Source organism: Impatiens glandulifera, chromosome 4 (assembly GCF_907164915.1).
Source record: "Impatiens glandulifera chromosome 4, dImpGla2.1, whole genome shotgun sequence".
In the NCBI taxonomy this organism is placed as follows: Eukaryota; Viridiplantae; Streptophyta; class Magnoliopsida; order Ericales; family Balsaminaceae; genus Impatiens; species Impatiens glandulifera.
In genome coordinates, this window is record NC_061865.1 from 51,991,086 (window position 1) to 52,016,130 (window position 25,045).

At 31.1% G+C, this 25,045-nt stretch overlaps 2 protein-coding genes across 3 annotated transcripts; one reads left to right on the forward strand and one right to left on the reverse strand.

The window, feature by feature from the left end:
- The first annotated feature begins 6,408 nt into the window (after nucleotides 1-6,408).
- Nucleotides 6,409-10,139, forward strand: LOC124934399. Of its 2 annotated transcripts, none has more exons than XM_047474925.1 (5): nucleotides 6,409-6,744; nucleotides 8,084-8,210; nucleotides 8,926-9,167; nucleotides 9,494-9,667; nucleotides 9,801-10,139. In XM_047474925.1, exons 1-5 carry the CDS (start codon nucleotides 6,577-6,579, stop codon nucleotides 9,885-9,887), a joined length of 798 nt encoding a protein of 265 aa, XP_047330881.1. In that variant the 5' UTR covers nucleotides 6,409-6,576; the 3' UTR covers nucleotides 9,888-10,139. The 2 variants fall into 2 exon arrangements, with proteins under 2 accessions (XP_047330881.1, XP_047330882.1); XM_047474926.1 differs by having other exon boundaries at nucleotides 8,929-9,167.
- A 1,604-nt stretch (nucleotides 10,140-11,743) lies between these two features.
- On the reverse strand, nucleotides 11,744-16,178 carry LOC124934259 (BRAP2 RING ZnF UBP domain-containing protein 2). The gene is made up of 12 exons (XM_047474760.1): nucleotides 15,876-16,178; nucleotides 15,593-15,708; nucleotides 15,406-15,514; nucleotides 15,175-15,289; nucleotides 14,234-14,331; nucleotides 13,836-13,942; nucleotides 12,698-12,950; nucleotides 12,551-12,604; nucleotides 12,337-12,474; nucleotides 12,202-12,266; nucleotides 12,053-12,107; nucleotides 11,744-11,973 (listed from the first exon to the last, which is right to left on the reverse strand). The coding sequence occupies exons 1-12, from the start codon at nucleotides 16,095-16,097 to the stop codon at nucleotides 11,923-11,925; spliced, it is 1,383 nt and encodes a 460-aa protein (XP_047330716.1). The 5' UTR covers nucleotides 16,098-16,178; the 3' UTR covers nucleotides 11,744-11,922.
- Nucleotides 16,179-25,045: the final 8,867 nt, after the last annotated feature.

Here is a 25,045-nt window from a genome sequence, read left to right on the forward strand (position 1 = left end):
TCTCCCTTCTCCCTTCTCCCTTCTCCCTTCTCCCTTCTCCCTTCTCCCTTCTCCCTTCTCCCTTCTCCCTTCTCTCTTTCACACAGGTGAGGGATAAGATATATTTATTTTCTTTTTCTCCAAATTATGTGTAATCGATTAAAAAAAGTGTAAAAAACTGTCAGGCTATTTCGTCATTGCTATTTGTCATTCTGACTTATCATCATCAATGTACCAACTAAATCTACAACTACATCTGCACCTAGACCTAGGTTTCATAATGTACCTTATTATTTATTAATAATAATATTTAACATAAGTTTATATACCGTATAACTTCGTTTCGTTTAGGTTAGAAGTAAGAAAGATAGATGATGGAAAGAATATTGAGAACTCTAACTGATATATTTATTTTATGATTGATGAGCAAAAGTTAAGAATTATTATTTTTTTAATTAAAGGAGAACTAGAATTACACTCACAACTTCCGCTTAAATTCAAATAATTTTATTTTTTTATTTTGATAAATGAGTACAATATTTATCCAAAATAATTTTTTTTTTATTTTAATCATTTTTTTAAATTAATTAGATTTTAATTATCAAAATAATTAGTCTAATTAAGTGATAATTAAAATCTAATTAATTGTTTTAATTGAGTTTTGGTAATGGGGTTAATTATTTTGATTTTATTTATATAAAATAAATCAAAATAATTATTTTAATTTTATTTATATAAAATAAATCAAAATAATTATTTTAATTTTATAAATTAGTGTATAGATTTTTAGTGTTTATAGTGACTCTTCATCTCTTCTTCTTTAGTCTTTCACCATTTCTTTCACTCTCTTATCTACGTATTGTTTTTTAGAGTAATAATATACTTCCCTTCAATACGTAGATAAGGAAAGCTAATGTTGTCCCTCCAACTTTGGATCCTTATTACTCGTTGTCCTCCATTCTCCAAAAATGGAGCCTCCGCTTTTAAAAAAATGGACATCGATAGACAGTTTGGAAGCAACAATTGAAAAAGAAACTCAAATGACCTTGAGCTCGCTCTTGCCTCCCCCTCTTTCTAGCTTTCTCTCAGATTACGCCCAAAGATTAAAAAGCTTAGTTCTTTATTGTTGTTTTTTACCTTTATAACTTAGGTCTTATCGGGCCATTTTTATTAGTTCCTCCTCCCTCTCTATTCTCTCTTCTCTCTTCTCTCTTTTCTCTTCTCCCTTCTCCCTTCTTATCGGGCCATTTTTATTAGTTCCTCCTCCCTCTCTCTTCTCTCTTCTCCCTTCTCCCTTCTCCCTTCTCCCTTCTCTCTTTCACACAGGTAAGGGATAAGATATATTTATTTTCTTTTTCTCCAAATTATGTGTAATCGATTAAAAAATGTGTAAAAAACTGTCAAACTATTTCGTCATTGCTATTTGTCATTCTGACTTATCATCATCAATGTACCAACTAAATCTACAACTACATCTGCACCTAGACCTAGATTTCATAATGTACCTTATTATTTATTAATAATAATATTTAACATAAGTTTATATACCGCATAACTTTGTTTCGTTTAGGTTAGAAGTAAGGAAGATAGATGATGGAAAAAATATAGAGACCTCTAACCGATATATTTATTTTATGATTGATGAGCAAAAGTTAAGAATTATTTTTTTTTTAATTAAAGGAGAACTAGAATTACACTCACAACTTTCGCTTAAATTCAAATAATTTTATTTTTTAATTTTTATAAATGAGTACAATATTTATCCCAAATAATTTTTTTTATTTTAATCATTTTTTTTAATTAATTAGATTTTAATTATCACAATAATTAGTCTAATTAATTGTTTTAATTGAGTTTTGGTAATGAGGTTAATTATTTTGATTTTATTTATATAAAATAAATCAAAATAATTATTTTAATTTTATTTATATAAAATAAATAAAAATAATTATTTTAATTTTATAAATTAGTGTATAGATTTTTAGTGTTTATAGTGACTCTTTATCTCTTCTTCTTTAGTCTTTCACCATTTCTTTCACTCTCTTATCTACGTATTGTTTTTTGGAGTAATAATATACTTCCTTTCAATACGTAGATAAGGGAAGCTCATGTTGTCCCTCCAACTTTGGATCCTTATTACTCGTTGTCCTCCATTCTCCAAAAATGGAGCCTCCGCTTTTAAAAAAATGGACATCGATAGACAGTTTGGAAGCAACAATTGAAGAAGAAACTCAAATGACCTTGAGCTCGCTCTTGCCTCCCCTCTTTCTAGCTTTCTCTCAGATTACGCCCAAAGATTAGAAAGTTCAGTTCTCTATTATTGTTTTTTACCTTTATAACATTGATTTTATCGGGCCATTTTTATTAGTTCCTCCTCTCTCTCTATTCTCCCTTCTCTATTCTCTATTCTCTCTTCTCTCTTCTCTCTTCTCTCTTCTCTCTTCTCTCTTCTCCCTTCTCCCTTCTCCCTTCTCCCTTCTCCATTCTCCATTCTCCCTTCTCTCTTTCACACAGGTGAGGGATAAGATATATTTATTTTCTTTTTCTCCAAATTATTTGTAATCGATTAAAAAAAGTGTAAAAAACTGTCAGGCTATTTCGTCATTGCTATTTGTCATTCTGACTTATCATCATCAATGTACCAACTACATCTGCACCTAGACCTAGGTTTCATAATGTACCTTATTATTTATTAATAATAATATTTAACATAAGTTTATATACCGCATAACTTCGTTTCGTTTAGGTTAGAAGTAAGGAAGATAGATGATGGAAAGAATATTGAGAACTCTAACTGATATATTTATTTTATGATCGGTGAGCAAAAGTTAAGAATTATTATTTTTTTAATTAAAGGAGAACTAGAATTACACTCACAACTTCCGCTTAAATTCAAATAATTTTATTTTTTTTTATTTTGATAAATGAGTACAATATTTATCCAAAATATTTTTTTTTATTTTAATCATTTTTTAAAATTAATTAGATTTTAATTATCACAATAATTAGTCTAATTAATTGTTTTAATTGAGTTTTGGTAATGGGGTTAATTATTTTGATTTTATTTATATAAAATAAATCAAAATAATTATTTTAATTTTATTTATATAAAATAAATCAAAATAATTATTTTAATTTTATAAATTAGTGTATAGATTTTTAGTGTTTATAGTGACTCTTCATCTCTTCTTCTTTAGTCTTTCACCATTTCTTTCACTCTCTTATCTACGTATTGTTTTTTGGAGTAATAATATACTTACTTTCAATACGTAGATAAGGGAAGCTCATGTTGTCCCTCCAACTTTGGATCCTTATTACTCGTTGTCCTCCATTTCTCCAAAAATGGAGCCTCCGCTTTTAAAAATATGGACATCGATAGACAGTTTGGAAGCAACAATTGAAGAAGAAACTCAAATGACCTTGAGCTCGCTCTTGCCTCCCCCTCTTTCTAGCTTTCTCTCAGATTACGCCCAAAGATTAGAAAGCTCAGTTCTCTATTATTGTTTTTTACCTTTATAACATAGATCTTATCGGGCCATTTTTATTAGTTCTTCCTCCCTCTCTCTTCTCTCTTCTCTCTTCTTTCTTCTTTCTTCTCCCTTCTCCCTTCTCCCTTCTCCCTTCTCCCTTCTCCCTTCTCCCTTCTCCCTTCTCCCTTCTCCCTTCTCCCTTCTCCCTTCTCCCTTCTCCCTTCTCCCTTCTCTCTTTCACACAGGTGAGGGATAAAATATATTTATTTTCTTTTTCTCCAAATTATGTGTAATCGATTAAAAAAGTGTAAAAAACTGTCAGACTATTTCGTCATTGCTATTTGTCATTCTGACTTATCATCATCAATGTACCAACTAAATCTACAACTACATCTGCACCTAGACCTAGGTTTCATAATGTACCTTATTATTTATTAATAATAATATTTAACATAAGTTTATATACCGCATAACTTTGTTTCGTTTAGGTTAGAAGTATTGAGCACTTTAACCGATATATTTATTTTATAATTGATGAGCAAAAGTTAAGAATTATTATTTTTTTAATTAAAGGAGAACTAGAATTACACTCACAATTTTCGCTTAAATTCAAATAATTTTATTTTTTAATTTTGATAAATGAGTACAATATTTATCCCAAATAATTTTTTTTATTTTAATCATTTTTTTAATTAATTAGATTTTAATTATCACAATAATTAGTCTAATTAATTGTTTTAATTGAGTTTTGGTAATGGGGTTAATTATTTTGATTTTATTTATATAAAATAAATCAAAATAATTATTTTAATTTTATTTATATAAAATAAATCAAAATAATTATTTTAATTTTATAAATTAGTGTATAGATTTTTAGTGTTTATAGTGACTTTTCATCTCATCTTCTTTAGTCTTTCACCATTTTTTTCACTCTCTATCTCTTTTTTTAGTCTTCACCATTTCTTTCTCATTCAGGTTGATTCATTTTTTCATATTATCTCTTATTTACACAAATTTTATCATTCATTCACAAGAGGTTTACATGCAATTAAAATTTATTTTTACTTCTATTATAGCTATTACTTTTAGATAACTTTAATTTCTTTTTGTTTTAAGGAAATCTTGTCAAATAAGGAAAAAATTATTTTATCGGTAAGTCTTGTTCATACTTTCTTTATGTATTAAGAGAAAATTATGTTTATATGTATCGCTCATGGATGAATATAGAAAAACACTATTATATATATATATATATATATATATATATATATATATATATAATCCCACTAAAGCTTAAGAGACCAAAATGTCACGGTTCAATTCCATTTGGAAGCGTTTTGAGTTGACTGTGGGGTTGTCATGCTAGCTCTCATTTATTCATATATATATATATATATATATATATATATATATATATATATATATATATATATATATATATATATATATATATTGAATAATTAGTCAAGACACTACGAAAGAACAAAAATAAGTATAAGGGTGTCAAAGATAGAGTTGGATGAATATAAAAAAAAACAACCAAATTATATAAAAAAAAAACATGGTTGAATGCTTTGATGTTATTTTTGCATGAACTATTGTTCTTACAGGTACTTTGCAGGAATCTCCACATGAGACATCACCATACGATTCCTCGGACATACGGTATCAACTAAGAAAAGTATAGTTGAAATATACGTCTCCATGTTATATATTTTCTCTCTTAGCATTATAATTCTTAGGTTTTCAAATTAGGTCCCTATTGTAATCAAGCTTGGACACGCGTTTTTGCTAAACAAGAATCTTTTCTCCAAACTCTGTCCAAGAGGATATTCTATACACACCTCATTTTTGCATCCCTAAAATTAAAATGAATATTCTCGGTATAATATGATGATCATACTTGATTACTAAACTGAGAGATAAAAAACATAAATACCATTCAAAATTGGCCCGTGTTTTCTTTTAAACTTGGTTCAAGCGTTAATTTTTAAAAATACTTAAAATCTGGATGATCCAATCTTTCAGATTGACCAGTTTAGAAAATCATGAATTTTGAGTATAATATTAATATTTGACAAAATGTATAGAACAACTATTTTAAGGCTCATTTTTGTGCTCAAATACCATTTCATAAAATTTTAGAATTCTAGAGATATGATATGTTCATATTGACCGGATTGGAAAATTATGAATTATGAATATAATATTTATGATGGCAATTTTGTATAGAAGATGTTCAAAATGCCAAAATGATGAAAACTAAGTCAACTCGGACGTTTCAAAACTCAGTCAACACAAGTAAACACAAGTCAACTACACCGAGACTATTCGAAATGTGGAGACGACATCATTGTGATGTCAGTGGAAGCCTTATTTGAAAAATACGTTCTTCAAATGGTGATATTCGGCTGAACGAAGAACATCATTTTCCTACAACATTAAAAAAATATTATGGCCTCAATACTTGATGGTTTCGAATGATTTTGTATGTTTTGAAAAGATTGATGAGTGCTCTACAAAGTTCATTTAAGCCTGATATGAGATTGAAGCTCTAATCGCAAGTAATCGTCGATGCAAACAAGGTGTCCAAAATGGGGTTAAAGTAATTTTTAGAGTTGTTGAAGTCTCGGTTGGAACAAATTCGTTGAAGACTGAATTCAAAAGAATAATAACTTTAAAAAAATTGTAAGTTGGTCCACACTCAATGGTTTGGACTGATTCATGCATTAGTATTCATATTCATGGATCTCTTAGTTCGAGAACTAAAAATAAGATGATCGAATCATTTCTTCTCACACAAATTTATTATATTTATTAAAAAAAATATAATTATTGAAACTAAATAAATAAGAATAATTATTGAAATGAAAGAAAAAATAAAAATTAGTGACAAAAATATATAAAAAAATTATATTTTGGAAAGAGAGACTATATATAAAAATGCAAGAGAGAAAGTTATAGCCACAACGAATTCGAATCTCTCTCTCTATCTAGGTTTTTCCAATTCGCTAAAATTCTTAACGTAGTTCATAGTATCCAATCCGGAACGAATTAGATCAAACTCTTTCGTCGATTATATTTCAAAATTGTTTCCGTAAAACAAGGAGCGGGCAGAGATTGAACGATGTCTGCTATTTTGTGCGGCAAAAGATCCATTTTCGAAGACCTACAATCATCGCCGGCTCCGAAGAGGATCCGGTGTTCCTCTTCGAGGTCTCCAGTTCATCCCTGTCCTTCCAATTCGGCACTTGTCGATCAGCTCAGACTTCTCTTTCCTCGGATGGATATTCAGGTATATTCTTTCCCAAAGATCTAGTTTACTTTTCTTACTTGAATTTTAATGAGTTACGCTGTATCTGTTGGTTTCCCTAGAACAAATTATTCTTATGTTCTTGTTCTTTTCTTCCTTCATTTTGTCCCCTAAGTTTGATGCTATATATTTAATAAAGTTGTATTAAGTTGTGGATTATGAAAAATAGGTTCTTGTATTCGTCTGCTGCAAACATTCAAACGATCTGATATCTAACTCCATACACAATTTCGATAAATTACACATGTTCCAGAAAATAATTTTATAATCATACACAGTGAGAATCTGTAATTAGCGTGTTCATGGAGCAGGATATTTGGCATATGAGAGATTTAGGGAAGAGATTGTGATTTCATAGTTGGATGGTGTGGTTGAGGGATTCAAAGGTTATGTATGTTATCCAAAATTGGATTCCTGATCGAATCGAGTGGTGACATGTTTCTCTTTAAAGGTGCATGAGGCAAGATTATGAACAAGAATAATGCAATTTCTTGTGGGAAAATGTATGGTCATACAAAAAAACCTATGAGAGAGACAAAAGATGAAGGGTGAATAAGAAGATCGAGGTAGAATGTGTTTTTTATACATTAATGAATGTGTCTTTTTACAGTCAGCACACAATTGAGCCCAATGTGATAATCACGTCATGACAAGTATTTTGACTGCAAATGAGTTTCAATAGTGAATACATTTATGTCCTTTCATAAGCATTGTCTTACCCAAGTTTAGATAAGTTGTTAGTTTGTTTTATGAGGCAACCTCAATGCTAATTATGTATACAAGCACTAGCTGTAAATGAAGGGTAATAATTAAATGAATGAAGAATAACTTGGCCACTTATCTTGAAGAATTCTTTGTAAAATCCTTTTCTCTCGACATTTTGCTCAACTTTTCCCTTATTTCTTATTGCTTTTAAACCTAAACCTCACGAACACGAAGTGTACCAAGTGGTATTAAAGCTCATCAAACCAAATAAGAGAGAAGTACATGCCGAATTTGTGTTACTAGAATCTCAATGGTAAGAGTCCCTAAGGTTTATCATCTAATTTACTTTTATCGCAAGTTGTGAGATAATTGTTTGACACGATGTTAGTTCCTAATATGAGTCAACCTATATGCTTATAAATAGAGGCACTAGCTGTAAATGAAATATATGAATGAAGAACAGTTCTCTTGACCTCTCAATGTTATTGGATTTTACTCATCTCAACTTGTCTATCATATTATCCTTTGTTTCTTATAATTCCAATCCCTAACCAGGCGGTTTTGAGGCATTTTTCTAACAGAGTAGCTGAATAGTGATAGATTGTTCTATTTTCAGGATCTTGTAAGAACCCTGAATGAATGCGGTAATGATTTGGATTCCGCTATCAAGAGCTTACATGAGCTTTCTCTTGGACATAGTAACCCCGATCTTGTGGCCCAGTTAAATGCATCAGCGGAGAAAGGTAATCATTTTGTTTTTATTTTGGTGCTTGTGGCTTGTACCAAGTCTTGAGGTCCATATTTGCTTCAATCCAGAGTTCCTTTTCTCTTGCATTCACAAACTTATTGTTCATTTTTTTATTTCTGTTTTGGATAGGAATGTTCAAGGTAGGTGTAACATCTTTCGATTTCCCACTTTTAGATATGTTTCATTTACCTTACCATTCTTTACTAAAATTTTAAGTTAAATTTTAACTATGATGCCTATTGGTATTATGATGTTGATAATGATACAACAAAATCTACATTTGTTATGTTTTTCAAAAATCACAATCATCTAGAAAATAATATAGGTCGCGATATAGAAAATTGTATGCATGATTTTTATGCCCAGTGATGCACAAAATTACAATATTATTTGGATCAACATCCAAAAACTACAATCTTATACCAGACAAAAAAATCACTTTCAATAATTTTCCACTGGAATTGTGAATGTGACAAAATAACAGTTTCAAATAGACTCAAAAGTCTAAGATTGCGGGCTTTCTTGTCTGCCTCTGTTTAAATCCACTAAACATGTCTCAAAATCTTTTGGAAGCATGTGTAATCACCGGCCACTAGTGTTTTAGGTCTTTTGGGGATATATACTAAAAATGTATAGTATACAAAGTTGAGGTTTATTCACTAACAGGGAACCGATATTTATGTATGTATGTATGTGCTAAAATAATGCAGCAGGTAGAGTGGCTGTGGATGGAAATGTAGCTCCTCTTGTTCTTGAGTCGCCTTTAGAGCATAAAAATTTCGCCGCCACCCCAAGGGATGGTTCTGAATGGGTAGAACTGTTGGTGAATGAAATGATGAATGCATCTAGCATAGATGATGCTAGATGTCGTGCCACGAAAGTTCTAGAAAGCCTTGAAAAGTCAATTGGAGAAAGTAGCAACACTGCAAAGGCAACAAAAGATATTCATAAGGTGAGTTTTTAGCTCTTCTTTGTTGACAACACATCTAACACACACACAATCAAATGTATCGAGACTAACTTAGGGTAAGCTCAAGTGGTAAGAGTCTTGAACTAAAAGGTTGAGTCTGATGTCTCAGGTTTGACTCCAACTTAGATCACCTTGATTGAAGTTAATGAAAGTGTAATGTTGTGCTAGCAACCTTTATGAAAAAATCCTTCTTAAAAAAAAGTTATTTATTTTACCCGATCAAGTGATAAGAGTTTTGTACGAAAAGGCTGAGGTTTTATGTTTGATGGAATCTACTAGATAGCAACAATGTTTGTTTGTTGTTGCAGGAGAACATGATACAAAAGGAGCAAATTGAATTATTGTTAAGGGATAACACAATTCTGAAACGAGCTGTATCGATTCAGCATGAAAGACAGAAAGAATATGAAGATAAGAATCAGGAAGTTCAACATCTCAAACAAATGATATCCCAATATCAGGAGCAGATGAGAACACTTGAGGTTAGTACATTAGTTATATGCATCGTCCTCCTTTCAATTGTTTTTCAAATCTTTGTTTGTTTGACATAGGATTTTAAAATAAACCGAAAAACAAAAACCCATTTTCTTAGACTTATATTATGTGGTGTTATAGGTGAACAATTATGCACTGACAATGCATCTCCAACAAGCACAACAAGGAAACTCCATTCCTGGTCGATTCAATCCCGATATATTCTAAAGAAAGAGATCGATGATGATGATATGCTGAAGAGTAACTTTTTTGAGAGGTTAGCCAACCGAGCAAAGTTGATTATGTTTCATTAGTAATACAATACATTGTTTTCTTTTTTTAAAGGAATGGTTATGTAACATTACCCATTTTTACCTCGAATTGTAATACAACTTGTGAAACTCCCTGTTAATTTACTATGACTTTTAAGTTGTGTCATGGGTGATTGATTGGTTTTAATTAAAACTTGACATTTTCTAATATCCTTTTGTTCACTTGTTAGGATGATAGTGATGGTATAATAGTGACATTTTCTAATATCCTTTTGTTCACTTGTTAGGATGATAGTGATGGTATAATGGTGCCATTGTTATAGTTAGTTCACTTCATTTATGACTTCTTTTTTTGTTCTTTTAGGCGAGCTTGTTGGAGATTGAGTATGATAGGTGAAGATATCTAACGAGGAGGAATTAGGGATATAATCGGTTTGCCACAACTAATTGTTGAGGTCGGTTTGAGAAAATTTAAAACTGTCGGTTTTGATTTAGAGAGATAGTGGACTTCCATGACATTTGCAAAATTTTTATAAATTTATAATCACTCAGTTTAAGTCGAAACAAGTGATAAAATAATCTAGAATGTCTAGCTTAATTTAAAAAGCGAACAAATATTTATTAAGCATTACTGTACCTTTTTATAAGACATTGTCAATTGAGTTTTGTTAGGATATTTGTGGGAGTGTAAGGGTTTGTATTAAATAAATTGTCATTCATGTGATCCTGACAGATAACACACGCATGAGAAAATGCATCATATAGCTATTAAATATTGTATATGTCTCGATAATTTGGAGTCGAAATCGCATCTGTTATTTCATTTTCCTACTGTGGATGGTAGTCTTCAATGAGGGTTGACTGAGATCCAGTGAGTTATGCTTGTGTTTTTTATTGGTGTGGACTAAAACGATTAGATCGATAAGGATTAAACAATGAGTTTTTATTCTTACTATCTTTTAGCGGATTATTTGGCTGAAAAGAGACCTTATAGTTATCAATGATCGAAGATGCCCGATGCAGATCAACGTCATTATTATGACTTTTTCTGAAATTAATATAGATAAAATTGTGAAATCGTGGAGTCGTTTAGCAATCTTATTGCTCTTTTTGAGGACTTAGGTTTCGATTTGTCTTTTAACCTAGTTGTTTTTCGATTTTTTGTTTGTTTTATCTATTATTATGTTTTTGTCGTGGTAAAACATCTCTTATTTTATTTATCATATTGCATTTATCATTTTAAAAAAATAAAACTTATAAAATTTAATTCGAATAATATTGCATTTATCATTTTAAAAAAATAAAACTTATAAAATTTAATTCGAATAATACATGTTCTTGACAAATTTAACGTTACGAATTTCTTTAATCCGACTCTTCAGTCGTTTGTTGGTTATGCCTTTCCGATTATTTTGATGATTTTTATTGAGTCCATATTCGTCCCCTTTATCCGTAATGACATGTAATAAAATTGTCGAATGAATTATTTTTAAAATGATCTTTCTTTTAAATTTTTTTTATATGTATCCTTTTATATTTTTAGATACCACTTAGCAAAATCATTTCTGACATAACTTATCAACCACAGGCAAAACAAAATATTTTTACAAAAATTTGTCATTTTAGTTATCCTAAAGATGGTCCAATTTTTTTTTTTATATTTTTGTATAAATTCATCATAACATTTTTCTTATATTAAATTCCAGTCTGTTTCAACATTATCATGATGTTTCTTTCAGCATGTAAGTAAATGAAATTTTGGGTCAAATTTGCATCAACAAATAAACCATAACTAACTATTAGATGTTAATCTAATGGACCAAACATTAAGCATATTAAAACGAGGAGAAGATGGAATTCCACAATAGGGTCGACAATCTTCGCGTTTTTCAAACAAAAACAACAACTTGTTCTATTATGGAAATATAGAATGAAGAAAAATGCTATAGTTTTTAGTAGCTTTGATGCATATATTGTGTAAATTCTCAACTCTATTCTACTACTTCATTATCCATTTCAAGGCTAATCATCAGTTCCTTCAACTGCAAATACCATCAAAGATTAACATCTTTTTTACAGCTATTGAGGAAATCCAAGGCCAAAAACAAAAACAAAAAATACCTGATCCTCCAATTCTTGTAGTTTTTCGTCGTGAAGTTTTAAAGTTTTTGCTTCCCTGAATATATACCCAGACAAAAAAAAGAACAAACCTGTTTAGCTCGGCCCAATGTAACAAATGCCAATGGATAGAAAACCACATTCTCTCTTACCATTCCTTTGTTTTCACCATCTTAGCTTTGAGTATCTCCAGGTTTTCCTTTACACTTCCATTTATCTAAATCAATCCAAAAGAAAAAAAGATCAAGATTTATTATTTTAAAGTCAAAATTTGTATTAATAAATACCTCGTCAAGAAATTGTTTCTCTTCAATGCATGAATCCAGTTTGGTTTGCATCCTCTGCAACTTTTGATTGTCTTTTACAGCTTCAGATATCTTTCTTTCCACTTCATCTTCAACCTCTTGTAGCATAGACTCGAAATACTGAAACCCACAAAAACACAACAGTTAATTTGTTTAGAGCTTGGCAGGAATAAATGAAAGATGAACTTAAAATTACCTTCTTTTGACTCTCAAGTTGTGTAGTAAGAAGTTCATTGTACTCTTGCACAATCTGTAATAAATAAAGGCAGTAGAGGAGGAGGTTAGAGCAGTATTTTTTGACCAATTATGACTAAAAAATGACCCACAAAATAATAATCATTACAGCTTCAACTCGACTGTCCAAGATAACCTCACTTAGCCCAGCATCTAATTTGCAGTCGAAACCACCACATGAACTACCATCAGCATGTGTACAACGCTCGTTTAATTCAACAAATTTCCCATCAGTTTTCGATTGAATAAGGCGATGCACATAGTTGTCCCCAGCATAGTCCCATACACGGCGTGTTTCCAATTCAAGGGAGTAACAATGTTCTGTTTCTTTCCAGTGTTGTTCAGCATGTCCTCCTTTATACCTGCAATTAATAAACCATTCATAAAATCTCTCCTGCTTTCCTCTTACTGAAGTTCTTTTTTTACCTCATTTGGAAACACTTATAATTCTTGTTTGTGTATCCGGATTCGGATCCAGAAGAGAAACAACCAATAATTTTTTTAATCAGTCTTGACTAAGGTGCGTAATAAAAATAAGATTTGAATAACAGATTTTGTGTTTAGATTTTTTTAAGTATACTAAGTTGTATTCCTTTTCCAGGACGATAAGATTTTTGCAAATGTTCATTTCTTGTGTTTCATTTGATGAGATCTTCTTTTGTATACAACTCCAACTAAGATAAAAGTTTTATATGGTCTTCAATGTCTAATGATAATTTATTTTAGTCAAATAAAGACAATGAATGATATTATTTGAGAATAAGGAGAAATGCGACCAACTGCGAGGGAGAAGCGCCGCAGTGACACATGTCGATGTCTCACAAGGAAGAAGGCCAAAACCGTTAATTTCAACATTTTACAAGTGACGTAATTTGTTTAATTTCTTGGGGTTAAAGTTGTGTTTGGACGCCCTTCCTAGATTACCAAATTAAGTCATCCCTAACTTATCAAATGAGCTATAATTTTTAGCTTAATTTGAGTTTAATCTAAATAATTAAGTGATTTTAAATATTTGTTATCAAATGAAGTTAAATAAACACTTAATTATTTACATCAAGTGATAAGTTGTGTTATCAAACACCACATAAATTTAGTGTCCAGACATAATATATAATCCAGATAAGTTACTAGATCTAGAACCTTTGTGTCCATGTGTTTCCAAATGCAGTCATGGGAAAACATGAAAATGATTTGAAAGGACTCATGTATGAATACTCAGAAAAGAGAAGGATACAGTAATCAATTACCTGCCACAACCAACAAAGCCACAGATGACACACATCCAGAGGTTCTCAGAAGTCTCACAAATGAAACATTTAGACTTTTCAGGCTGCTGTTGGCAATATCTGCACACCTGAAATAAAGTCCAGATAGAGATTTTCTCGCAAAAAAAGAAAAGAAAACAAATTTCAGATATAGAATTCTCTAGGATATGTTGGTAACGTTAAGTTGGCTGGTTGCATAATCCATCTCAAGAAAGAAAATAAACAATTTATCTTAAGAAGTTTTCTAACTGAACTCTAGAATTGAGTGTAGTCTTCAAACTGAATCCATGTGGAGATTGATTGGGTGAATTCTATTTTCATAACCAATATATGTGAAAATGTATAAAGAAAGATTATTCCAATACGAAAAAAAAACTTACAGGACAAGAAGAATCTGTCCAATTGGAGATACAAGAGCAATGGAATGAATGATTGCAGATTGTCGTGAGAATTCCACCAGTTTCTTGATCCAACTTCTCTGCAGTGAATAGGGAAGATATCATAAAATCGGGAAATCATTTTCAAGACATAATACATGACATACTAGTAGTGGCTTCATTTGCAACATTTCTACAGATTTCCTAACCAGATGTGGATCGACAAGATCACATTTCTATATGAACTTTGTCTAACTGAGATACAAAAATCAATTGATGGTTTCTCATTTCACAGTTATTACAACATAAATGGGTACATCTCTTTCCGTAAGATCAACCAAACAATCTTCTATATCACATTGAAATACATATTCTAAAAACACTGTTTGTATTATTCAGGCATTTGTTCAAAACTTGTTATCAATAATGTTCCTATTATTATTCGTGACATCTCTGTTAATAAAAAGCTTTAACATTAAAAAAGTTTTTAAAAAATGAACACACAGGTCCCTAAGCATGTATTAATATATAGAAACATTTGAAAACTAAACATAGTGAAAGACATTTAAAAATTGTATCAGTTGTTTCTCATCTGGATTTGAATCCAGATACAAAAATATAGAAACAAATATAAAAAGTGTTTTCAAATAGGGTCAATGTGTGACATACTAGTAGTATGTTTGCATTATATAACAGTTACTAAATTAATGATTCATAGAAGTGTATAACTTCCTTTGCATATGAGAAAGGAAACTGGTTAGTGCTCTTTTGCTTCATTTATGCTCTTTTGTCATATCACTCAAAACACTTTGAAGCAATATCCTTTTTTTGCAAAAAGGAAAAATACTTGTATTATTAATGAAAAGATTTACAGAATACTTTGAACCATTTATGCTAAAGTTGATATTCATTTCAATATCCAACTAGCAAGAAAAGAATCATACCAAGGCACACCGGGCAGGAGTTCTGCTCTGTAGAAGTTGCAGCAGAAGTCTGCACATGTTCAATTGACTCAGTGTATTGCACATCAACTGTGAAAAGTACTCGGCAAGCCTCGACCTGAAGAGTTAAAAGAAATGTACACTTGAAGATTGCAGAAGCAATATCAACTTTCTGACATATAATACGTTATCAGCAAAAAAATTCAAATAAATTCAGTAAGACGAAAGAAATACCTCCAAAGATGAGTAAAGTCGGCCATTGAAATGCTGGTAGAAAGCATCTGTAGAGCTCTGATCATCAAATTTTATCAATACACTATACTGGTCATCAACTCCATCATTTCTATACCAGAAACATTTCAGCAAAAATATAAAACAGCACATGGTTTAATAAGAAAGACATGAATATAAGATATTCAACCTGACAATTCGCATTTCCAGCATATGTTGAATAAAAGAACCACAAAATTGACAGAAGTCTGCATATGTCATATGGTTGGGAACTCCAAGTACACAAAGAAGAGTCTTCCTTTCAACCTAGGAAGAATCAATCATACAGGAAGAAAGAAACAGTTGATTAAATCAATCTTGTATACCCTAATCAACAATAGGGTTATTAAATCAAATAGAATTTACAAATTTTAGTCCTGCAATCAGAAAGGATTTAAAAATGGGAACTGTGCAAGAATGAGAGGAAATTTTACAGGTAATTTGGATGAAGATGAGGAGAGATCGTCGATGAAAAGATGCATCACGCCTCTGGTCTCTTCAATTCGAGGGTTTCCAGAAGTGAAATGAAAAGCTTGAGTGATGCCGATTGACGCAGAGGAGGTGGCGCTGCTGGAATCACAGGGAACCATAAACGCAGGATCAGTAGAAGCTCCGGCGAGTGGTGCGCCGGAACTTGTTGACGTAGATTCTTCCATTTGGAGAACCGAAGACTAGAATCAACGATTCGTAAGGTATTAAGAATCTTCAATTGAAATATATGATGAAGAACATTTTCTATTTCTTTTCTTTTCTCACAAGCTTTTCTTTTTATATGGAACAACAATTATTTTATATACCACATATAATTAAAATAAATTATTAATGATCTAAATATCAAATTTTATAAATAATTTATAAAAATAAAACTCTCATTTGTAATGATTTAACCATTATTCATTTTGTTGAAGATTCTTATAAAGACAATTTTTTTTATTTTTTTGAATTTTTTAATAATCAGAATTGAAGTGAAGTAATTTGAACGAATCAATAAAATAATGTCAGAAAAATCTTTTATAAATATTCTGAGCACCAGTTAAAATTATCATTTGACGAGGGTAGATAAACAACGGAAAAGATTCTGCCAAGTGAAAATGGATTATCTATATATATATATAACCAAAATAGTGAGAAATTCATACAAATAATGGGAAAATACATTTAGGAGGTCCTCCATATTAAAGATAAAATACAGTTTGAAGCCTAAAACTTTGCCGAGCCAACTAACACCCCTTTCCACTACGAATTCTTTATTGAAAAAATGAAAAATAACTTCAGATTCGATTATTTCGTTTCATTTGCTTCTAAGAAGGGGACAACACACTCAAAAAATGATCAACAACACAATCAGAGAGTATGAGTATCAAACGACCCACAAATAATTGAGAGTATTATTTAGAATATAAAAATTCAAGAAAAAAAATTGATCCGACTAAATAGGATGTCGGAATAAACAAAACGTAACCTAATTCAAGTTTAAGTAATGGAGAGAGAAATGAGGCATCATTCCATGCTAATAAAGTCATCGGAGTAAAAAAAAAATTGACATTTGAACCTCTTTGAGAATGTTAAAAAAAATAAAACTTAGTGCTCTGAAAATGAAAAATAATAATAAATTAAAATTATAAAAATATATAAGCTAAATTGATTAGATGTAAATATTATCAGATCAGCCTAGTTGATTCATATAGTTACATGAGGTGCAATATTTGGAATGTATTTACGTCATGTAAAATGTTTTCGGGAACATTCAATTTTTATTGTGGGTGATGGACATAAGATCAAATTCTGGGACGATACTTGGTATGGTGTTAAATGGTTGGCGGATATTTTTTCTAAGCTTGCTTTTGTTACCATTTGTAGAGAGGCCTCGTCAAAGCTATGTTTGACTCTCGGTTTATTAATTTTTCTAGTCGTATATAGGGTTGAGCATTTTGTGGATTAATCCGAAATACTAATTTAAATTGAATAGTTTTAATTGGATTGAGATCAGATTGGATTGAGTCCGGATCAGATTAAATTCGGATTAGATTAGGATTATCCAAACTATTTAAATAAAATTATATTTTTTAATTTGTTTTTCTTTAAATTACATTTCACCTCAATATAATATATTTTTTATTTATTTATGTTTAGTCAACAAGACTTTTTTTTAAATTCAAATTATAAATAAAATTAATTATAACATTAAAAAATTAAATTTTTTTTAATTAAACATTAAATAATAAAATAAAATAAATTATTAGATTTTCTTAATCTAAGATGTGAGTATTTGATGTACTAATCCAAACCGAATCTAAATTACAAAATTGGATTAACTATTTCGATTCGAATTAAATTTGGATTAAGTTTAATTCGGATTGGATTTGAATAATCCAATTAATTTAAAATTATTGAATAATTTTATGTTGACATTTACAAATATATAAATATTTTTTAGTTTAGATTGTGCAAAACATATTCAATCCAATACATATTGGATATGTATTAATTAGTAAAATGGTTTAGATTACGGATTAGATAAATTTAGTTTTAATTTAATACGGATCGAACAAAACGGATTGGTTTTATCCGTTTGTTCACCCCTAACCGTATCAAATATAAAAGAAGATTGAATAGAGAAGAACATGTCTCATTATAGACTATTGTTCATGTTTATAAATAAGGGTGTAAACCCATTTTCTCGGGATTTTTTGCGATTGCGGAATCTGGATAATTTCAATGTTTGGCATCGTTATATTTTGTTCAATAAGTTCAATTTAGTTGAACCTTATTAGTAAAGATTACGAGAGAGTCTTAAATGTCTTCCAATATTATTATTTTTTGGTTGAAGTGTCATTCACGACGACATTCTAACTGATGATTAGATGTATACGATAGATGTATACGGAGAAACATAGAAGTGGAGGTGATATCCCATATTATTTTACATTGACATGTTGAGTCTTGTGTGAAACTTGACTGGAATTCAATAAAACTTGACTGGAATTCAATAGGAATAGGATATCTTGGAGATAATGTGTGGTTATTGGAAGGCATGAATCCAAACAACTATAAGAGCTAGACTTAAAATATGGATCTATATCTCTATTATTTTAATTCTTTTTATCATGTTAAAGAATTAAAAGGGTAGAAGATCTTGTGACATGTCATTGAAAATAATGACATGTCATTTTCGGCCAATGGAATTAAAGATGACTTTTACATCATGCATTTTCATTTGAATTTTGAAATTCAAATGACTTGGTTTGGTTCCATCTTTCCTTGCTCTAGGTTGGAATTCTTTAGGAGCTTCCACTACCTTCTCTTGGATGGGATCTTGGACCCTTTTAACCTAAGTCCACACATTTCTCCTTTGACCTTAAAACCTTTAACCTAAGTCCACACATTTCTCCTTTGACCTTAAAAAAAATTGCAAAACATTAATAATGAAGGAAAAAGATTTTATTTAATTATTCCTATTTAAAAGAAATAATGGTATTGTTGCTATATTTTAACAAATAATCTAATTAATCTAAATAATAATTAAATTAATATAATTAACTAATAATATATAATCAACTCAAATTATATACATAATACATATTATCGAATTTTCATATATATATATATATATATATATATATATTAAAAAAATTGTAAATTGATGTATATATAAATATATATTATATTTTTATTTTTTTATTTAAGGTAATTTAGTTTTAAAAAAAACTTGAATATTATAAGTAACATAAAAGTCTTAATATTTCTATTTTAGGTAAATTATCAGCTTAACTTTATTAAAAATCCAAAAATAATTATTTTTATAAACTCAATTGTTCTAAACAATAACATTAGCAATGTGTCTGTGTATTAATTTAAAATAAGAATGAACTCGTAATTATTAAAAGTATAAACTATAAATCAGGAGCGAAAATGAGTGTCTACAATAATATTGTACTTCCAAGGTATAAGTTACAAGTTTAAGTTTAAGACTTATATATATTGGTCCATTTGAATATATTTTTTATTTTATTTTTTTCAACGCAGTAACGTGAAACCAATAAGATTTAAACTTTATCAAGAAATCAACGATGTTCGGTAGTTAAAACTTTAATTTACTGTGGTCAATGGTCAAATTATATTAACATTGTTTTCATTTTAACAAAAGAAAAACAAACAAATCCCAAGCATAAAATGATAATAACTAAAATAAAATAAATTGATAATAAATTAAAAATAAAACATAAAACCTTGTATTAATTAGAATAACGGAAAACCCCACTAATACAAGAATAATAAAAAACAGAAAAATTAAAATAGGTAAAAAAAAACCTAAACAAGACACAACAAACAAACAAACCAACGTTTATAGCATGCAAAATAAAAATAAACAATACTTAATTAAAAAGACTCTTAAAACATTATTATCTTTCGAACCATTCAGGTGCCTGAGCCGCCGCCATTACCTCCTCCACGACGGCGGTCAACACATCTAGGGTTGACTCCGGCTGAATTCATATTCTTCTTAGTAAGTTTTCTTGGAACAGGTGGAAGTGGTTTTAACTCATCCTTAAGGAATGACATGGCCTATTTGGATGAAGCAGGGCGGAGCTAGATCATAATTTTTCGGCGTTATTGGTATTGGTGATCGTTGCGACAGAAAAAGGCATATGGAGATCTTCTTGACGAATCTAACGATATAAAAGAATGAGACATAGTTAAGTTGTGACATAGTTTTATTAGAAGGTATTTAAAACATCATAGGACATAGATATCGAAATTAGACTAGTAATACATTTCAATTTTGTGACATCATTTTTATTATAAACTATTTAATATCAAAATTACCTGCAAAATTCATCTGGCATACACAATTAAAAACAAATGAGGCGGGATGCCAACCACCATTTTCGTTCATGAAGAAGTTGAGATTTTTGTCAGTGAAGTTATTAGACATGGTGGAGATGAGTTTCGATTTGAAGGTCTAGAGGAGAAGTGAATGATGTTTTTTATTTATTAATAGAGAATTATATAAAGGCACATGGAGTGAAGATGGCGTGGTCTTTACAAATAAGAAAACCGTTACTTTTTTTAATTAAAAAATAATAAAATAAATTTAAAGTTGTTTTTATTTTTCCTTTTTTATTGAAAAGTTATTGACTTTGTTTATTTGTTTACAATATGCATGATATTTGGTAAGTGTTATTTTTGGTAAAAAAAATTGATTAATAATTAAATATTTTATCAAATTTTTTCCTAAAAATGTTCATTTAATTCAATAATATATTTTATACCAAATAAAAATAAAGTTATCTTATTTTAATATTTTTTAAAATTATTGTAATCTGTTTAGTAAATTCTGATAAATACAAACCAAACTAATTGTAACATTAAATTTTAATAAAAATAAATACATATCAACTTGGTTGATTTCTTTTCTTGATGGAACCTTCATTAAATATGACTCTAAATGAAATAAAATTATTTGGAGAAATTAGAAGGATTTGATTTTTATTTTTGGGTTTTGATTAGGGCGACAAATGAGTCGTTCGTGAGACGATCGGTCAAAATTTGAATTGAATTTGACTTTGACCGAGTTCGAGCCGAGCTCGAGTCGACTCGTTTAATATTCGAGTCTATCTCGAGCTTATATAATGTTTGATCGATGACTTGTTCAGCTTTTTCAAGTCTCATAATATATTACAATTTTTATTTATTTAATATTAAAACTTAAAATTTTTTAAAAATAAATAAATTCTTCTCTCTCCAAGTCCAAATAAAAAATTCATAGTGCATATTATTATATATATTACCTTAAAGTATATAATCTTAATTTCTAATGAATCATCGTAACTTTTCATCTATTATTTCTTAGTTTTCATCCTTCTTTCACTCCTTATCTATTTTTTTAAGCGAATCTTTTTTCGACCATTTTGTCCTCAACATGGACATGTTCTACACCATTCCTTTCCAACATGGCCATATTCTGGACCATTTCATCTCAAACATGAACATGTTCTAGATCATTTCGGCTTCCAACATGGACACAGGGCCGGCCCTGGGGTAAGCCCGACAAGCCCTCGGGCTAGGGCAGCCCACTCCCCAGGGCAGCCCATTTAATAAAATATATAATTTATATATAGATAAATATATAAGATATATAGATAAATATATGATCTTTAAGAATATAATATTATAGTAGAGTGGTCCAAGATGCAAACTTAAAATTTTGCTTAAGTTAGTCGGGACTAGGGCATCCCAAAACTCGGGGCCGGCACTGCATGGACATGTTTTTAGACCATTCAGCCCCAACATAGACATGATTTGGACCATTCGGCCCGAACAGACCAATATTACCAATATTTCATCTTAGTTTATTAGACATTACACTTCAGTTTTAAAAATAACATTAAAGTTTAGACTTACATTTCACCTTAAAAGAACATTACAGTTCATACATTACAATTTGAGTTAAAAATAACATTATAGTTTAGTTCGGTGGACGTCTTCTTCACGGTCGTCTTGTTCGCGGTACTCATCTTGTTCATAGTGGTCTTCATGGTGGTCTTCTTCGTAGTGGTCGTTTTCTAGGTCGTCGTCTGCTTCAATTTGAGTTTATCATTAGAAGAGAAATCTAAAACTCGTACTTTTGAGATCTTTTCGATTGGAGAAGGCTATGATTTGATTATAGTCTGGCTTTGATTTGATCAAAACTGAAGAAGAGCGCGCGCTTAATTTTTTAATTATTTATTTTATTTATTTTTTCCACCATGGCATATTTTATCCACGTGGCTGACAGGTAGGGGTGCAAGTGGATTGGATCGGTCGGTTTTTATCAAAATATTCATCACATCCGTTGGTATTAGTTTTTCAAAATTTTCACTTGTCGGTTGACGGTTGAACGACAGTTGGATTTGGTTAGTTTCGATCGGTTAATCGGTTCAAACCTAACATTAAAATTTTTTTAAATCTAGATATTTAAACCAAAAAATAAATAAAATTACAATAAAGCTAAAATGTGAACATAATTAAACACAAAAGTGTAAGATCTAGACACAAAATGTTTCAAAAAAACACAAATCCAGTGTTTAAATTTTAAATTACATAACAATATAATTTAAGCAACACACAAAAACAACTCAAATCCTCCATCCTCCAGCACCTTCGATCGGTTGTCGTGCGCCCTTTGGAACGTGTTCTGTTGTGCAAGGAATGGTCGCGGTCATCTTCTCTTACCGTTTACCGGAACATTTCGTCAAACCCCCTTCTGCAGAGACTTGATGTCAAATCGGCGTCGATCGCCCTCCTCTTCTCACTTTTCGTTTATAGGTTAGTTCGGACCTCGGTCGGGACATCAAACCACACCGCGAGGCGCGGGTAGGTCTCCATTGAACTTCTTTATTGTCGTTTGAATCAAGTGTTCGGTCTGGAGGAAGCTTTCGTAGCTACAGACCGTTCCAAAATTGCTTAAACCCTTTCTTGTTTGAGCAATTATTTTCAAGCCCCTGTTTCGGTGCAATTGGTTTCCAATCGTGCTGTTTGCGCCCACCCTTTGCTGCAGAATTCCAACCTTTGTGGCTCCTTTGAAGATTAGGCAGTTTGCGCTTGATCTTTCCAATGACTGGTACGCGCCCGTCTAGTGTAGTTACTCGGGCAAGGGGCGTCCTTCAAGTCCGCCCTGATGATCCTAAGAAGGTGCTAAAGGGGCCGTCGACAAGCAGCAAGGCTAGGTCTGATAGACGAACTCGCAGGTCTCTTAACAATCCCAGGAAGCAGAAGCCAGAAATCATGGATGAAGTCCTAAACAACGGAGAAGATGCGCCTATTGATTCTATGCCAAATACATCATCGGGTATGAGTTCTTTTCCACATGCTGATGAATTACATGAGAATAGTTCTAATAGGGATTCATACTGTAACAATATGCATGTTCATAATAGAAATGATAGGATTGAATTGATAGGAAAAGATAGTACTGCATATAGAAATGATAGGACTTTAATTCCAGAAAATTCTGTTGTTACTGGACTTGCTGGACAGAATGGACCGTTAGAGTCGCTGGTTGGTACCCTAGACCTGACCGGTCATTCTGTTGAGAAATTGGATTTGAAATCTTGTCTTGTTAAAATTGATGACAATCGGGTCGCTTGTGCTGAAAATTCAGTCCCAATGTTAGAGATAATCTGTCAAAAAGGCTCTAAGGTAATGCAAGAAAATGACATAAATTGTACAGGTTTATTGGGTCCTATTGAAAGCTCAAAATTGGGGTCTGTTTCTGAATCGGGTGAAAACATTATGCTGAGATTTATGTCTGTTTTGAATGATCCTACTGAAGTTGGTACTGGTGTTCCTATTGAGGTAAGTATGACAGAGCTGAATAAGACTGTTGATCGATAATTAATAGGTTCAAAGAATATTACAAGGTCGGGGTCAGTTTTAGAAGCAGGAAAACATGACAATTTGGGTAATTCAGGTGCAGAGAAAGATCATAAAACAAATTTTACCGGTCCTACTAAAGAGGATGCTAAACTGGGCAAAATAGATCATTTTGAAATTGCCTCTACAGGGTTGGAGATATCAGCTACTCAGAGTCCATTAGGTCCAAAGAAGGATATAATTTCAGAGTCTTGTTCTACAATGAGAAATCTTGAAAATCTAAAAGTCTCGGGTTCCATTAATGATCAGAATGCTAAGTCTACATGTCCTACTAAGGATCAAATGGAAAGTCAGATATCCAGACTATGTACTAGGCTTGAAAAAGGTTGGACAGAAGACACTAAATGCGCACAGGATTCTGAAACTGAGGCTAAAATTGCAGGATCTTCTAAACAGCCTGCACATCTAGCTGAAACTGTTAAAGGACATAGTCTAACAGAATCTGGAAACACTGAAAAAATTGGATCTGAGTTAGAGCTATTCATGGAAATAAATTCAGCTAAATTAGAAAAGCCTAATAATCTAGACCAGAGGATTCCCACTGACCCATCAACGTTCTTTTAACCTCAGCAAATGGTGCTTTCATGTTGCCCATAAAATGACCAACTATGACAAACTCCCATGCCTTGACACATTTTTCTTCAATTTCGGGTGGGAGCTCAAATTGGTGCGGATGATCAAGTGTAATTACCTTTGGGAATAATGTGTCTATCTGGAATTTTCCCTTTTTCTGGATCGCTCATGGCATTTCCATTCCACACATTTCCTTCTTGCCAAGTTTTATTTGGGTTGCTCATGATAGTGTACACCTTTGTTTTATTACATTTCGAAATTTCCTTCATGGCGTCAACCATCCACTTAATCACTTCATCATATTGGTCTTTGTTGAAGATATTCCAATTCTTTAGATAGTGACTGTTGAACTGAGCATTCAACTGATCATTTCTTTCTTGGGGCATCGTAATCTCTTGTTTATTAATTTGGAAAAATAGCTTCTTCATCTGGTTTCTTAGTCTTGCCAAATTTGCTATTTCGTTTTTCCTCATTGACCACGTTGGACCAGCAGTAAGATCCTTGTTATTAGTCTGAGTATTTTCTTTGCCAGGAATTGCAGCAGTAGGAGGAGCTGAGGAGGTGACTGTTTCAGGCATGCTATCTTTCCTGACTTGTTTGTTCTTTTCGGCCCATC